This window comes from Anastrepha obliqua, chromosome 6 (assembly GCF_027943255.1).
Source record: "Anastrepha obliqua isolate idAnaObli1 chromosome 6, idAnaObli1_1.0, whole genome shotgun sequence".
NCBI classification, from domain to species: Eukaryota; Metazoa; Arthropoda; class Insecta; order Diptera; family Tephritidae; genus Anastrepha; species Anastrepha obliqua.
Genome location: NC_072897.1, coordinates 77,612,606 through 77,629,651, shown reverse-complemented (window position 1 = coordinate 77,629,651; position 17,046 = coordinate 77,612,606). Strand labels below are relative to the sequence as shown.

General features: G+C 38.2%; 1 protein-coding gene across 5 annotated transcripts in view; it reads left to right on the top strand.

Annotated features, from left to right (window-relative positions):
* The window catches only part of LOC129250866 (uncharacterized), a 210,742-nt gene that overhangs the window by 86,747 nt on the left and 106,949 nt on the right, over positions 1 to 17,046 (top strand). For 3 of the 5 annotated variants that reach the window (XM_054890472.1, XM_054890471.1, XM_054890473.1), the window contains exon 2: positions 2,122 to 2,395. In XM_054890472.1, coding sequence (XP_054746447.1) covers positions 2,275 to 2,395 — 121 coding nt within the window. In that variant the 5' untranslated portion in view covers positions 2,122 to 2,274. The remainder of the gene's footprint in view (positions 1 to 2,121; positions 2,396 to 17,046) is intronic. The other 2 variants (XM_054890474.1, XM_054890476.1) reach the window with 2 other exon arrangements.

Sequence of the window (17,046 nt, the reverse complement as noted above, 5' to 3'; positions counted from 1 at the left end):
TATGTATGTATATTGTCATATACCATCATTTATGTACATATAGAGTATACGTTCATTTATAAATGTATGTAATGAAAAACTTCATGAATTACTTTCAGAACTTTATTAAAATTAATTCGCGTCGCGCGCATGCACAAAACCTTGGTTCACAACGCAGGCGCAGAAATAAACGCACTGCGTATTTATCCTCCCCATGTGACTCGGCATCAATTCTCGGCGCCAATTTTTTTTTTTTTTTTTTAAATGTGTTTTTTTTTATGTAATCGTAAAAAATTTTTAATAAATTTTATGTATCCGCTTATCATTTCAAAAGTAACAAAATGGTAAAAAAATAAGCAGTCGAAGAAATAAATGCACCGCATATTTTTCCTAGCCACATGTTAGACTCGATTTCAATTCCCAGTGCAAACTTTTTTTTTTAATTTTTTTTTTTTTTAAATTCGTTTTTTTTTTTATGTAATTAAAAAAAATTATGTAATAAATTTTACGTATTCGCTTATTATTTCAAAAAATACGAAAATAGTAAAAATTTAATTAGTTTAATGTCTTTATCCTCCCCATGTGACTCGGCATCAATTCTCGGCGCCAATTTTTTTTTTTAAATGTGTTGTTTTTAATGTAATCGTAAAAAAATTTTTAATAAATTTTATGTATCCGCTTATCATTTCAAAAGTAACAAAGTGGTAAAAAAGTAAACAGTCGAAGAAATAAACGCACCGCCTATTTTTCCTCGCCACATGTTAGACTCGAGTTCAATTCCCGGCGCAAACTTTTTTTTATACATTTTGTTTTAAATCGTTTTTTTTTTAATGTAATTGAAAAAAAAATTATGTAATAAATTTTACGTATTCGCTTATTATTTCAAAAATACGAAAATAGTAAAAATTTAATTGGTTTAATGTCGAGGTGAGAAATGTGTTGTATGTTGAGGTGAAAGATGTGTGGTGTTTCTAATTTTTGTGTGGGCAAAAGTCAGTGAGGTGTCTATAAACTCGGTGTGCTAAATGACCTTATTACAAATCTTTCAAATCTCAATTGTACTAAAAAAAGCTCACAGTAACATTTGCACCTTCTCATAGCATTAACATTCTCTGGTACTACAGCCTATTGATTACATCTTATTAGGCTATGAAAAAAAGATGGTAAATTGTATCAACGACAATTGACGAAGCGACCATTACCGGAATTGTTAATTCAACCCTGCAAATGTACATCTAATTGTCAAACAAAGGCTTGTTCTTGCAACTAAATTGTATTTCGTTGTGCACATGTATTAATAATAACTGCCAAAATAAAAAAGATTAATTATTTGTATTTTTTTGTATGACTTATGTTAAAATGTTCTTTTTCCTATTAAATCATTTTTTATCAAAAATATGTGTTTTATTTTTTACTTTTTTTTATTGACTAACTAAAATTATCTTTAATCATAAGAAATAATTGAATTTTATCACTAAAACAATCATTGAAATGGTTTCAAAGCACTTGTTCAGTCCATTTACTTGAATACTAAGGGGGTGGGGTAAAAAAAAAAATGGACCATCAAATCTCCCGGCAACATCCAGAATCATAATCTGCAAGCTTTTCTGAGTTCAAAACTATTTATAGAATGCGGTCCTCACATTTTGCACACTCAACTCCATACAGCCCCCGCTCTAAATACAGATATATTACAAATATTAAGTGTATGGTCTGACTGTGCAGATAGACAGACAGAGCTAAATTGATTCCTCATCATTCTGAATATTTTGGTATGTGTGTATGAATCCTGCGTTAGGGAGGAAAAATTACTGTTATGAGAATAGTAAAAAGGTAACCTTATTCGCAAATCAACATTCGAGACTCTTTACTTTCCCTTGTGTTCAGCCTATCTGAGCTATATAGTAAATTTTGCTTGCAGCGTGCAAGGCTATACCGAAAAGAGCGAACAAAAAATGTTTCGAAAAATGGAAAATGTGGTAGTATCTAGAGGGATTGTATTTTATTGAAATTACTTGTTATCGATGGCAAATTGAACCATAAGCCTTCTTTATATCCTATCATTAGTTCATACATACGCAACTACGAATGAAGTGAATAGTTTCTATAATTAATTCGTTTTTACATTTTTATTCCTTTTAGGTACAACGAAAAACAAACTCTGGATTCAGACATCAAAATAATAGTATCAAAAATATTTACTTTTGTGAGTTGTTGCAGCCGCGCTGTACAGGCGAATCGTTGTAGCAGAAGTCGAAATTGTCCTGCCGTAAATCGCCAAGTCTCCCGTGGACAATGTTAACCACAGCGCAGCACCGAGGCATATGTAGCACAACACCGATATCAACCCGTAATGTGTTATTTTTAATGTTTGGCGCTCTGCTAGCACTGCCACCAACTCAGCCCTCCACTTTAGGTAAGTTCTCGTTCTATTAGTATAACTTGGAAAAAAATTGAGAATAGGAAAGCTGTATCCTCAAGTGGAAGCTTTATATAATTCCAAAGTACTAATATTCAAGTACATTAATAGGTAATTGTATGCTAAACAAAATTATAGTAATAACATTGATCAATGGTAACTGCTTAAGCTAGTTGAGCTATAGAATTATATTCGTTACTCCAATCGTCAAACACATGTCTTAAATTTTCAAATGATTTATTAAAACCTCCCTCAGATTACAACTTTATCTTGTTAATAAAGCCATCTCGATGACGTTACATTATTATTTTTTTTATCGGAACAGACTAGCAAGTCCAGCATTCAGACAACATTAAGTCTAGTGTCTTGCACTAGGGTCCCCTTTTTAAAATTCTTTAAATTTACCCGACCTATTAAGAAATCTGAGTATATCTTGTGGTGCCAAGGAGCCAAGGTGGTCGCATCAGAGTGCCAAAAATATCCGCCGTCTCATCCTCCTCTCCATATATTGGGCAGATTGCACTATCTGAGATGCTTACCATTTCCTTGTGATTCGCTCATAGGAGGTGGTCCGTCATCAGTCCAACCAGCTGCCTACAGGTCCTTCTGCTTAATGACAGGAGGACCTGTGACAGTCGGTCGGACATGACAGGTAACATCAGTTTTGTCCTTCTGCAGTCTCTCTCAGCTTGCATATCTCGCTTGTGGGTTAAAGTAATCCGTTCGCTAACCGTAGCTTTGATGGCTGCAGAAGGGAGTGCCAGAACGGGCTCCGGGCCATAAAGTTGGCCTTTGAGCCTATCCAGCTAACGAGTCAGAGGTGTCGTTACCGGCGATACCCACATGTGCCGTTAGCATCAGGATATTCTGTCTACCGACATAGTTCAGCTTGGATTTATAGTGCTCAATTACTCTTGAAGTGATTGGAGGACAGTCTAAAACCATGAGGTTAGCTTTGCTGTCGCTGCAGATACATACAGACCAGCTTCTCCGTTATATCTTCCTGAACAGCATACACCTTCGCCTAGCAAAGTGTAATTTTGTCCTGCTGGATTTCACGTAGAGACCAGAGCCGGAACGGTGCTTGGTCTTGGAGCCATCCGTGAACACGCGAAAACAACGTTTGCCGGGCTCATTTTTTGGGTTTAACCACACCTCCTTCTGTTTCTCGGTAGCCTATTCGTACAGCCTAGCAAACTAGCAGATCTTCCTCTGCTCGCACCGTGACGATTCTTTGGGTCAGCATCGGACGAATCGAATTCACTAGCACCCGGTCTACTTCATACCTACTAGCAGAGCTGCACATACTATCAAAAGTGGCATTATCAAATGTCCCCTCTATGTCGAAAAATATGCCCATAGCGTAGTCCCTTTTGTCGATGGCTAGCTCTACCCCAGCAAAAAGGTTTTGCAGTGCTGACTCGTAGGATTTTCCACTTTGATAGGCATGCTAAAATGGAAAATGCGGGTGGAGTTTCAGCCACTTCTGACGTATGCGCAATTCCACCACTCGTTCGAGACTTTTCAGCACGAAAGAAGACATATTAACGTTTCTAAAGCTTTTGGGGTTCGTGGAGTCATCTCTTCCAACCTTAGGGATGAAAGCGACCCTCACCATGCTCCAAGAGCGTGGTATATATGTAAGAAAGAAGATATTCCTTCTTTCAGTTGGAATTCATAACGTTTATTAATTCAGAATAATGTATTCTACAAATGCAGTGTTAATTAAAATTTAAAAATAGTTTTATGAAAAAATAAATATCGATGGCGCACACAACTGACGACGACCGCTTCTTTCTCTTTAATGCCGGTTCGCCGGGACTGCCTTTTCGATAGAGTTACCACCCTTCACACTCGGTCATCCTGATTATCATCTGACTCAGATGATTCATCTTCGTCGACTTCGAAGTGAGCCCATAGCTTTATGTTATCTACGCTGGTGGATGTAACCTGGGGACCTTTAAAGTCCGCTGCTTTTTCGACGTCGTATCTTCCGTTGCGTTTAACTCGTGTAATTTTGTACGGACCGATGAATTTGTTGAACAGTTTTTTGTTCGAAAATTGCATGAATTTGATTGCAACTAAATCTCCGTGTTGGTACCCATAACAGCTTTTGCGCTTTTTGTCAAAATTTCTCTTGTAAGTTTCTTGTGCTTTCTGAATGTTGACTCTCGCCTCTTCCCTCAACTTAGTACGTTCCTCTTGCAATGCAGTAATCAATTCTTCTTCCAACAGCTTTATAATCTCAGTAATCGATCCGGTTCTCATTCTTACCCCAAACATGGTCTCAAATGGTGTGAATTTCGTAGACGAGTGAACGTGTGCATTTATTGCTTTTTGCACCTGTGCTATATGTTTGTACCATTTGCTTGGTTCGTTCGAAGACAGCTTTGCTAGTATCGAGAGAATAACTCGGTTAACCCTCTCAATTTGTCCATTTCCCCTTGGAACCCCTGTTGTAATTTCAATGTGTTCAATATTGTTTGCTTTGCAAAAATCTTTAAATATATTTGCTACGAACGCCGGCCCCTTGTCGCTAACAATTCGCTGTGGATTTCCGAAAACTACAACCCATGATTTCATATGCTTAAGAACTTCATTAGCATCCGTAGACTTTGTTGGGAACAGCCACACAAATTTGGCAAAACCATCAACAATAGCGAAAACATATTTATAATTTTTAGCAGTTGCATCTAAAATACCTAGATGGTCGACGTGTATAGTTTCAAGCGGAGAACCACCTTTATCAAGGCAATGTAAAAAATCGTGTTGTTTGCCTAACTTGTGATTATGAATTATACAATCAACACAGTTGGCAATGTGCGCTTTAACTTTCTTTTCTAAATGTGGAATGAAAAAATCTTGACGTATGGCATGCATAGTTTTCATTGCACCCATATGCCCTACATCGTGCGCTTTTCTAATTATTTCTTTTTCCATACTTCTTGGAACTGCTAGTAAGTCTTGACCATTAATTTGTTTAAACAAGATCCCACCTTTCACTACATAATCTGCATACGGTTTTTGCTGAAGAACTGAAGCAACTGCCTTAAGATGGTCATCCTCTTGCTGCGCTTTACAAATACGCGCACGTATTTCTGACGTAACTAACATGACTGGAAAACGACTTAACCCATCGACATGCTTCATTCTATCGCCTGCACGATGCTCGATGTTGAAAACAAAATCCTGCAAATACATAAGCCATTGACGACTTCACGTGGAATTTCTTTTTTGGATGCTGTTTGTTTAAAAGCTGCACAGTCGGTAATTAAATCAAATTCAAGGTCCATCAAATAGTGTCGTAGTCTTTTCGTGGCTAAATATGCTGCTTTTACCTCTAAAAAATAACTATGGAGCTTTTCCTCTTGAGGTGATGTCTTTCGACTCCAGAAAAACACGGGATGCCACTTACCATCATGTTGTTGCATTAACGTTGCGCCAAATCCAAACTTAGATGCGTCTACATGCAGTTGGGTTTTTGCATTTTGCTTGTAAATTTTCAAAACAGGCCCTTTGGTTAATGATGCTTTCAATTCTTCAATTGCTTGCTGATGTTCAACGTCAATTTTAAATTCGACATCTTTTTTCAATAATTGTGTCAAAGGCTTAGCAATTGTAGCATACCCCTGGATAAATTTTCTAAAATAACCCGTAATGCCTAGAAAAGCTTGCACCCCCTTTATGTTTTTAGGCACTGGAAAATTTTTGACAGCTTTGATTTTATCTGCTCCAGGCCAGATATTGCCATTTTTCACTTCATGGCCCAGAAAACTTATTTTTTCTTTCAAAAATTTGCATTTTGCCCATTTAATTTCAAGACCATAATTTTCAGCTTTCTGCAACACCTTTTTTACGTTCTTTAAACATTCGTCTGCTGTCCGTCCGAAAACCACAATATCGTCCACATATATTTCCATAGTGCCTTCGTTTATCAACTGTTGAAAAATGTATGTTACGTACCTCACAAAAATCGCTGGTGAGTTACAAAAACCAAATGGAGCTTTGTTAAACTCATATAAACCCTCCTTGGTTACAAACGCAGTATATTTACGGCTGCTTTCTTCCACGGGAACGTGAAAAAATCCATTCTTAAGATCCATCACCGAAAAAAACTTGGCTGCCTGCATTTTTTCCAAAACTTCGTCGATTATTGGTACCGGAAAACGATCTTTTAGCACGGCCGCATTCAGTTTGCGATAATCGATGCACACTCGGTAACTTCCATCCTTTTGCTTTGCCAAGACTACTTTACTTGCAACGTTTGAAGAAGATTCGCGGATCACGCCCTGCTGCAACCACTCATCCACCTGCCTTTTTACAACAGCTCGTTCCATAGCCGACAATCGAGTTGGACTTTCATTAAAAGCGATGTGTTCTTCTTTCGGAATTACTTTCAGCTGGATAGGATGCTGCGTCAGCGTCTTCGTAGGTTTGTAGCTTTGAATCAATTTATTAATTTCTTGTTTATACTGTGGCATAACATCTATATCAACTTCACCTTCAACGACGTTGTATAAACAATTGTATTTCTCTTCGGCATTGGTGAAAAAATAGACATTCGTATTAAATTCTAATTGAAATTTCTGAATAAAGTCGTAACCAATAATAACCTCAAAACTTATGTCTGCATCTGATACCACGAGCAAAGTGTGCTCTGTCTGCACGCCGTCAACTTTGACATCTGTTTGACTTCGTTTATCGTCTCCAACTATGCTCATCACTTGATTCTGCTTTGCACAATTTTTCGCAATATGTCCACTTCCATTACATTTGAAGCATTTTGTTTCTGCTTTGCATTCTGCTCGTGCGTGCGCAGTCGAACCGCAGTTGAAACAATGTTGCCTATGCGTGTCGTAATTGATATCGTTATGCTTCTGCGTATTCCTCTCGTTCTGCGTTTTCATCTGAGTAGTGCTGCTCTGCTTTGTGCTCATCTGTTGTATTAAATCGTACCGCTCTCTCAATTCTTTGTACGTAGTTGCGCTGTACAAAGGGTATTTTAAATCGTCGCGCATTCTCAATCCATTGACGATGTAGCGAATCACTGCTTGCTCTTCAATTGAACCTAGTGCTGCCAGCTTTCGCATTTCAAGTACATATTGGTGAAAATTTTCTTCATCTCTTTTACGCCTTTTAGTAAGCTTTTGATGAATGTCAATGCTGCTGAGTTTCTCGTCGAATTCTTCCACTAACGCTTTGCATAGATTTTCGTAGTTTGCCACGCTTATTGTTTCAAGGAATAATTTTGCCGTCCCTGTCATTTTATTTCTTGCGTTTACGTATTTTTGCTTGTCGGTCAATTCGTATGCGTCCGCATTCTCGTTAAATTTTCTTAGCCAATTTCTGATAGGAATTGAAATACCATCATACTCTGGCACTATTTTGGCGAAACTTTCAATTGAAACACTCTTATTGGAATCAATGTACTTTAGCAATTCACGAAGTTCAAGCGATGAATAGTTCAATGCGCCGCCGTTTGTACTGGATTGGTTTTTTCCTTCGCGGATGCCTGCTGCACTTTCTGGCCACTGCACTTCCTCAACTTCCATATATTGGGCTACTTGTTCTGCCTCTTTTTTCTTTTTTTCTGATTTCGACATTTTTATTGTTCAACTTTTGTCTTTAACTTTGGGATCGACTTTCAACTGCTAAATTTCACTTACAACTGTCTGATTTTTTCCTTTCAACTTATAAAATTTTCTGTTTTTCAACTGTTCAACTTTTTCTAACTGTTCAACTTTTCTTCATCACATTTTCATATAAAAATTATAATGTCTTCGGCTATTCCACTTTCTTTACATCACGCACGTGGTTTCTTACATTGATAATAAGTTCGGCGGTTGAGCCCCCATGTAAGAAAGAAGATATTCCTTCTTTCAGTTGGAATTCATAACGTTTATTAATTCAGAATAATATATTCTACAAATGCAGTGTTAATTAAAATTTAAAAATAGTTTTATGAAAAAATAAATATCGATGGCGCACACAACTGACGACGACCGCTTCTTTCTCTTTAATGCCGGTTCGCCGGGACTGCCTTTTCGATAGAGTTACCACCCTTCACATATATGCCAGTGCTAGGCATGCAGAGAAGATTTTCTTCAAGGCTGCAGTCACGGCCGATACAATCACAAACCTCAACCGTCCGCGTTTACCTCTATACTGCACTTTAGCCGCTACCAGGTATATGGCAACAGAATTGCTTAAGATACGGCACAGTGAGATAGGATGATACTATAAGACCTAAGTCTACTCGAATTTCTGTCGTATAATAACGTAGCTTCTTTCAACGTGCGAAGTAACAGAGGGGGCCCCTTAACTTTAAAACGCAAGCCCTCCGAAACTGGGAAACGACTTTCCGTCTTTGAAGAAGAGGAGAGAGCGATGAGGTTTTTAATTCAGGACTCCTCCCTAGCCAGTTTTGTTCGCGGATGGCAACCTAATTCTATGCCAACTTTTAGTCATCACACACTAGTGTTGGAACGTACCCCATTTGGGAAGGCCACTCGTGTGATGCCAGGGCTTCCCTATCCGCCAGTTGGGACGCCCCCATCGGAAGACCAGCTCCTGACGTTACATACTATGTAAGTTTTTTTTCGTTTTTCCAATCTAATAAATGGCAGAATTCTCGGTTTACGGTCACAGCAATATGTTTTGACCACAGTGCCTTTCCATCAATTTAACACACGCATTGTTTACACATAGAGGATATATTTCACAAATTTTAACATTGACAAAGTATCAAGTAGTACTGGTTAGCGGTAGTGAACTGGCGTCGCACTATGGAAAATAGTATAACAACGGCTACAAATGTCGCTATCTTTTTTAATTTGTTTCCCATAGTTTAAGGATCAAATTAAGCTATCATAAAAAATTTGTTAATAAATTATATGAAATTAATTTTTTATCATTCGGCAATCTTTGTTATTTTTGGAAACGTCCAGGTGAAGCCACTTCACCTTACTACATTTAAAGTGATTTTAAGGTCATACTTTGTAGGAGTAAATATAAAGTGTTATATATTTCGGAAAGTTTATTTTTTTCGAGATTATTAAAAATTCAATATGTTTTCAAATTTGTTTTAAAATTAGTACAGCGTTATGGCCCACCTACAACCTTAAGCAATCGTCAACATTGATAAACATGAAACGACGGGACGCCTGGAGACTAACGGCAGTAATAACTGGCTTTTGGTCTGTGGGAGAACAAGCAGCCAAAATGGGCATCCCTCACAACACATACTGTCACAGTTGTAAACAACCGGAGAAAAAGGAAACAATCTTCTATTTCCTCTGCAAATGCCCTGCCTTATGGAAGGACAGAATGTTAACCCTGGGTAAACCGCTGTTCGAGAGTCTGGAACAGCTGTCTGGCTCTGTCAACAATCTGATAAGGTCCCTGAACCGCACAGACTGATTATAGTCATGCTGTAAATAACTGGTAACGAGGATGTGGCAACAAAAGGTGCGGAAGCGCTGGTTGGATTCTGGAAGAATCACCACTTAAACCAACCAACCAACCAGTACAAAAAACAGCTTCAAATAACATAAGTTAAAAAAAAGGTATTTTAAGTTTATCGAAATTTTCGGCAATTACCTACGCCTCTCCACGTTTAAAATTTTAGTGGGATTAGTAACTTTATTTTACAAATTTTACAAATTTAATAAAATGTCTTGTTTCAAGTGTTCTAAGCGTGAAATTATAATAAATCATATTGAAGGAGGACAAACTTTAAATAATTTATCAAGTGTTTTGAAAAATTATTACAAAGTCTCTGAAGACAGAATATATCTTATCATCAGTGATACTCAAAGACATATAATTCCAGCTTTTAATAAAAGATGGATGGAAGTATCCTGTAAAAAAGAAATATTTAAGAAAAAAAACAGTAATTTGTTGAATTCCGAATATTCAGTTATTTTACCGAAAGACAATACAACCGTTTCTGGTAAACATGGAAAACCGTGCTTACCCTATACAGACTCATCAGAATCCAGCAAGAAAAGAAAAAAACACAGTGTCACTCCATGAATACGGATTTGAGCACATTTACAATGCTTATCTTCAGAAACAAATCTTGTGGAAACAATAAGAGCAGCAGACCGTAAAAATAAGCCTTATACTCGGATCTAATAGAAAAATCAGAACATAAACCCATTCTAACCTATAAAGAGGCATTGAGTGTTAGAATTGATTTAAATTTAACAAAAGCCCAATATCAATACCTAAGAAATTTAACTAACGAACGACACTCTTTTATATATCCACCACATTACAAAGTGCAAGCAATTGAACAAACCTGCTGTCCGCTAGTGTCATCAATAGAACTAACAAACACAAGTGCAAAAATAGTGAAGCTTCAAGATTTATTGGATTACACTGTGGCTAGAATTTTGAGAGTAGATTCTGTCTTCAAAGATGAGTTGAAACATCTAGTCCTGTACAGTAAATGGGGATGTGATGGTTCATCTGGACAAAGCCAGTATAAACAAAACCATCCAAAAGAGTCTGAAAATATTAATGACGCAAATTTGTTTATCACTTCTATGGTGCCTATTCAATTGATTAACAACCTAACAGAGGATGTGGTGAGGGAAAATCCAGTACCTTTATCTGTTCGATTTTGCTGTCCAATATTTATTGAATTTAGCAAAGAAACCCCGGGAAAAAACTTAAGCTGTTGTGGATGAGATAAAGTGTGAAATAAATTCTTTAAAACCAACATTTATTATTAAAGAAGATAAGAAAGTGAAAGTAAAGCATGAACTCTTTCTAACAATGATAGATGACAAGGTAGCTCAAGTATTGACAGACACTTCATCAACTTCCACATGTACAATATGTGGGGCTACTCCACGTGAAATGAACGATCTAACTAAAGTGATTGCTAGGCCTGAAAATAAAGACTCTTATCAATATGGACTATCTACATTACATGCCTGGATTCGTTTCCCTGGTACTATACTACATATTTCCTACAATCCTACATATTTCCTACAATCAATCTAATGATACTACATATTTCCTACAATCTTTCCTTCAAAACATGGTCAGCTCACAGTGAATAAAATAAACTGCTAAAGCAAGAGAAAAAGATCCTGGTACAAAAACGATTTCGCGATGAGCTAGGATTGATAATCGACAAACCCCGACAAAGAAGTGCCAATACCAATGGCGGTAATACTGCCAGAACATTTTTTTACAATTCTAGCTGTTCAGCTGAAATTACTGGAGTCGACATTCATTTGATTAAGCGCCTTCATATAGTTCTACAGACTCTTTCATCGGGAATGATGATAAATTCGGAGAAATTTGGTGGTTATGCTATGGAAACTGCTCAGATCTATATGACTAATTATAAATGGTATTACATAACATCTTCGGTCCACAAAATTTTAACACATGGAGAAAGTATTATAAACGAATCAGCAGTGCTTCCTATTGGTCAACTTTCTGAAGACGCACAAGAGTCCCGTAATAAGGATTATAAAAAATTTCGTTTACACCATGCTCGGAAATGCTCTCCATCAGCTGCAAATGAAGACGTATTCCACACTCTTCTTTATACCTATATCTGATCCATTTATAACAAGTTTAAGAAAAACCTATAAAAGAATGGTAAAGGAACTTGAAGAGGAAACCCTGGATTTACTAAACATTAATTAATTTGTTTTTAATCCTTATTTTCAGTAAGTATTTAAGTAATTAAAATAATTTTTTGTAAATAGAAAAGGTACAAAAAATAACTTTTATAATGTTTATTATTTCTATTCCTTTAATACGTATTGTAATGTACTACTTCTTCTTACTGATTTGCTTTACTTAATTGATTGACAATAATTTAAATATTTTGTTTTGTTAAAAGTTATGAGTTACAAGTTTGTTTTTACATACTTTAAGACGTTTAGTTATTTAAAATGGAATAAAATAATTTTAAATTTGATAATTTTTAAGTTTAACTTTTTTTCACACGGTATTTAAAAATAAATGATATTAAAATATATTTTATTTAAATCTTTATACATTTCCTCGTATTTGTGCAAATTTTCGCAACGTAATATTTAGAAATGTAACAATTATGTATTTTTGGTCCGTAAAACTCTTCCATTTTCCATAGTGCGTCGCTCTAACATTTCAGTTTCAGCGAAACCTCTTCTTTCGAGCGAAATTTTTACCGGCGATCAATTTTTTTAGGTCTGCGAAAAACAGTAGTCGGTGGAAGCCAAATCTGGCGAATGCGGTGGACTTGAGAGCTATTCGGAGCTCAATTCATATATATCGTTATGCTATTGTTTTTATGGACGTGTGACACGGTGCGTTATCTTGAGAGTGAGCATGCGCGACATTCAGTTTGAACAAAGCTTTCTCATATTCAAATGATCATGCAATATAAAACCAACACGGTGTCTCTACGACCATATTAGAAGTCAGCAAACCATGGTTAGGTTTCTGGCACGAAGACGAAACTTCGGGACACACAGAAATCTTTACTTTGCTATCTGAGCAGTATCCACTATTTTTGGCCCCTAAATATGACCTGATACCCACAGCTTCATTTGGAAGGAAATTTGATGTCAGATTTCAATTGCGTGAGCAATGGAGAAATCCAAAATGCTTTCAGGGAGGTTTATTTACAAATGGGTCTAAGAATGAAATAGGGTCTGGAGCCGGATGGCACTTAAACGATAGCAATAAGTATCACTATGCTATGGGGGAAATGGCAACTGTTTTCCAAACGGAAAGTTTTGCCATCCTGAAAGTAGCCGAATGGATAATCGAAAGGAGATGGAGCGGGAAACAGATTGGAGCTCTCAGTGACAATCAGGCTGCGCAGAGGGCAAGCTTGTACTTATATGAGTTTCAGGATGCTCCGGTGTTCAAGGAAACGAAATTGCAGATAAATTGGCCAGCCGTGGATCAGCGGTTCTCTGCGTGACCTGCCTTTGCTAGAGCACGTCTACGAGTTTTGGGTTCCGATGTCATGAGCATGAGTAATATTCGTTTTCTAAAACTATAAGATATCTACAGATTTGCCAAAGAATCTGGAAAATTCTCACAGTATTAACTATCTATATCTCTATCTCTATTCTTTCCCATCTCTTTCTCAGATACTTTTCTCCCTTTTTGACTATCTACCCTCTTTCCAGAGCTCTAAATACAATTGGATTTTTAGCCTGAGTATTTTAGGAGTCACCAAATCGCCTGGTGCTTCTTTACTTGACCTTTTCAAATTTGAGTTTCAATTTCAATACCTACAGGAGCCTTAGGATCACGGAACCACCACGAAGAAATGCAGATCTTTCGAAAGAATCGATAGGTGAATTGGTGGAGGCATTCTCCGTTGCGTGTAACAGGGCCCTCGCGAGCGCTTGCCCTGTAATTCCGCTTCCCAAAGAGGAAAAGCCGCCTTGGTGGACAATCGAACTCACGCAAACTAGATCTTCATGTAGGTGGCTCTTTAATAGAGCCAGAAGAATTAAGTCTCCCTCGGGTTGGAAACTGTACAAAGTAGGATTAGGAATCTACAAGCCCAAAATTAAGAAAACGAAACGTGACTCATAGATGAGATTATGCGAAAGCTTCCACGCTGTAATGAGTTCGCGAGATTCAGACGGATCCTTTCGAGGAATTCCACACCAATGTGGTACGTGAGAAATAGCTCGTGGTGCTGGACGATGAGCAGCGAGGAATCACTTAGGTTACTTCTTGACGCCCATTTTCCAACAAACCCGGACTCGGGCAATATCGGCAGTTGTTGTCTTCTCCCTATCCAGGTGAGCTGCATAGATTGAAGCTACATACTCAGATCTTGGAGGTCTGTGAGAGTTACAGTCGTACCCACGGCAGATAAAATCTCACATGTACCACCTAAAGATTTCATACCTAACAGGTCTCTTCTCGTTCCTTCTGAAATCCCTTGAGAGGCTGATTGACCTGTACATAAGATGTGGAAGTCCTCGGGGCATTTATGCAACATGCCTACTGCAAAGGCAGATCGGTAGAGTCTGCCTTACATACTATTGTTAAGGACATCGAGCAGTCCCTCTATCAGAAGGAGTTCACTGTGGACGCCTTCCTCGACATAGGGAGGCCTTTTATCAATGTCCTCCTGGAAGCAATCACCAGGTCTCTGCTTAAACTCGGAGTCGGAATAGAACTTATTAGGCTTATCCATAAGATGCTTAGCGATAGAACGGTCTCGGCAGAGTGGTGCGACACTTCTCTTCTTCTATAAGCTAGACTTAAGCTGCGAAAATTCTAGTATTCTTAAAAATTTTGGGTTCATCGCCATGGTGCTGGATCATAGTATACCCACGCTGGGTCCGAGCGGAACTTTTTCAACTCATACTCCCTCAAGAGATGAGTGGGCGTGGTTGGGCGGCAAGGCTAGGCAAACATATTCACGGATGGCCCGAAGTTGGACGGAAGGGTTGGTGGGGGAGTATTCTGTGAAGAGCTCCCCATTAAGCTCAAATCCAAGCTTCCGGACCCCTTTAGTGTTTTCCAAGCCGAGGTGGACGGAATTAAGGGAGTAGTGGACTGGTTGCTCACTTCGATAATTACCGTTAAGAATGTAAATATTTACTCCGACAGCCAAGCAGATATTAGGGCCTTGGGCTCATTGTTTTTGGTTTGTCAGGGAATGCCTAGCTTTTCTCTCAGGTATGAGGCTCATTTGGGCTCCCGGTGACAGCGGCATAAGGGAAACTGAAGGGCTGATGAGCTGGCTAGACAAGAAACCTTGGAAACGGTTTCGTCACAGAATTAGAGGGTTGGGGTTCCTTTGAGAACCTGTGGTGTGCTCCTGGAAAGATGAGCCTCCTGGTCACGGGTAGATCGTTGGCGCTCGAGAAAACTTATAAGGCAAACAAAACTGCAGCTCTAGAATTGTGTGGGTATCCCGTTAGGTGTCCATGCGGTAAGACTTGGGATTGCCTTAAGTCCGTTCTGCAGAAGTTGTTTGAAAGACGAGGTGGAATCATTTGAGCACCTTCTTCTCATCTCCCTGCTCTCGTCTGGTAGAGATTTAGACATCTGGGCTCTCACTTTTTTGCTACACCTGAAAATTAAGAAAAACATTTTTCTAATAGCGGTCGATTGTATTTCTGCCATGAAAAAGCTCCTCATAAAAAAAAAAATATCTGCCGTTCCGAGTTGGCTTGAAACTGTAGGTCCCTCCATTTTTGGAACAACATCAAGACGCATACTACAAATAGGAGGAGCGGCTCGGACAATTTATGAACTTAACTAATTACGAACGTAAATTATCCACCGACGGCGTCATCGTAAGTGTATGGTTATCATCCCCTATTCCCAAGGCCTCTTCTTCCCTCCATTCTCCATTGTATGTTATCACAACGGGTGAATTTTGGAAATTTGTCCAAGTGGGCCCCTCGCAAGGGTAGCCATTTAACCTAACCTAACCCAATGAATGGAATATCATGACATTTTAACAGCTGTATTTTTAAGGTTAGTACTAGCTGAAAAATAGGGGAATGCAATAAAACTAGTGCCATTTACATATGTGTTAGGCTCGGGACTTTTCAGCCCATTAGAGCCTGACGTATTTATTTGCATTCTGTGAAACGTGATTTTCGCGGCTTCGCATATGGCTAGCTGGTTACATCTCTGTCTATTCGTATTTTTATGTCCGCAATGATGTCATCGTATATCGTATTTAAAGTCGTCAGCATGCCATTTTCTTTTTCAAATGGTAAGTAAACAGCCTTTTTGTTAATCTCATCTACAATTTCATTTCATGTGCAGCCTTTTATCTGCGGCCAGTCTCTCTATGGGCTTTCCTGCTCTTAAGAACGTTTTGAGAGGAAATTTCATATAATTTGATTGCCTTTATCGCCGCTTGATTATCTATCATACATATATAACAATGGCTTTCCGAATGCTATTTCGGCAGCCTTTTTTACAACAAAGACTTCTGCCTGATTCCTGGCTCTGCGCAATAAATCCTTGCACCTATTCCGTCCAACAATTTCGAGCTGTCAGTAAATATGTATATGAAGCGTATTGCAGCTAGGTTTCATGCCTCTTTTCCACCCTTCTTTTTTCTATTGTTGTTCGGAATTTCTTCACCCAGTTAAATTTATTCCGTATTAGCCACACAAATCATGCCTTTCGGCAAGTTTAGCTGCTACACATTCTGCCGCAATGTCGATCGGTGGCCAGTTGAGAATTCTTTTAAGTGCTGCCGTGCACTAAGGCGCTGAATAGTTTACATAGGTATTTTGCATGCCGTTTTTCTTAACGGTTTACTACAGCTGAGCAGTACCAATACATTATAAAAGGATACAGAACCTATGTAACTCGCAGCATCCTTTTACATCCATAGAGTGCTCACTTTTCTTCCTATGTAATATCTTGTGTTTCTATAATAGCTTGCTATCCAAAATTACCCAAAGCTAATTTGAGTTGTCTTTAAGAGTCAGTTCTACGCAATTTAGCTTCGGGGGTTGCCAATACGGAATCTTGTACCTTCTAGTAAAAATTATCATATTCGTTTTGTCAGCGTTTATCCCCAGGCCTAGCTGATTTGCTCATTGCCAGTGTATTATATTATTCATTATGTCGCTCACGATATCTAAGAATTGCCTCTTACTACTACGACTATGATATCTGCATATGCCGGC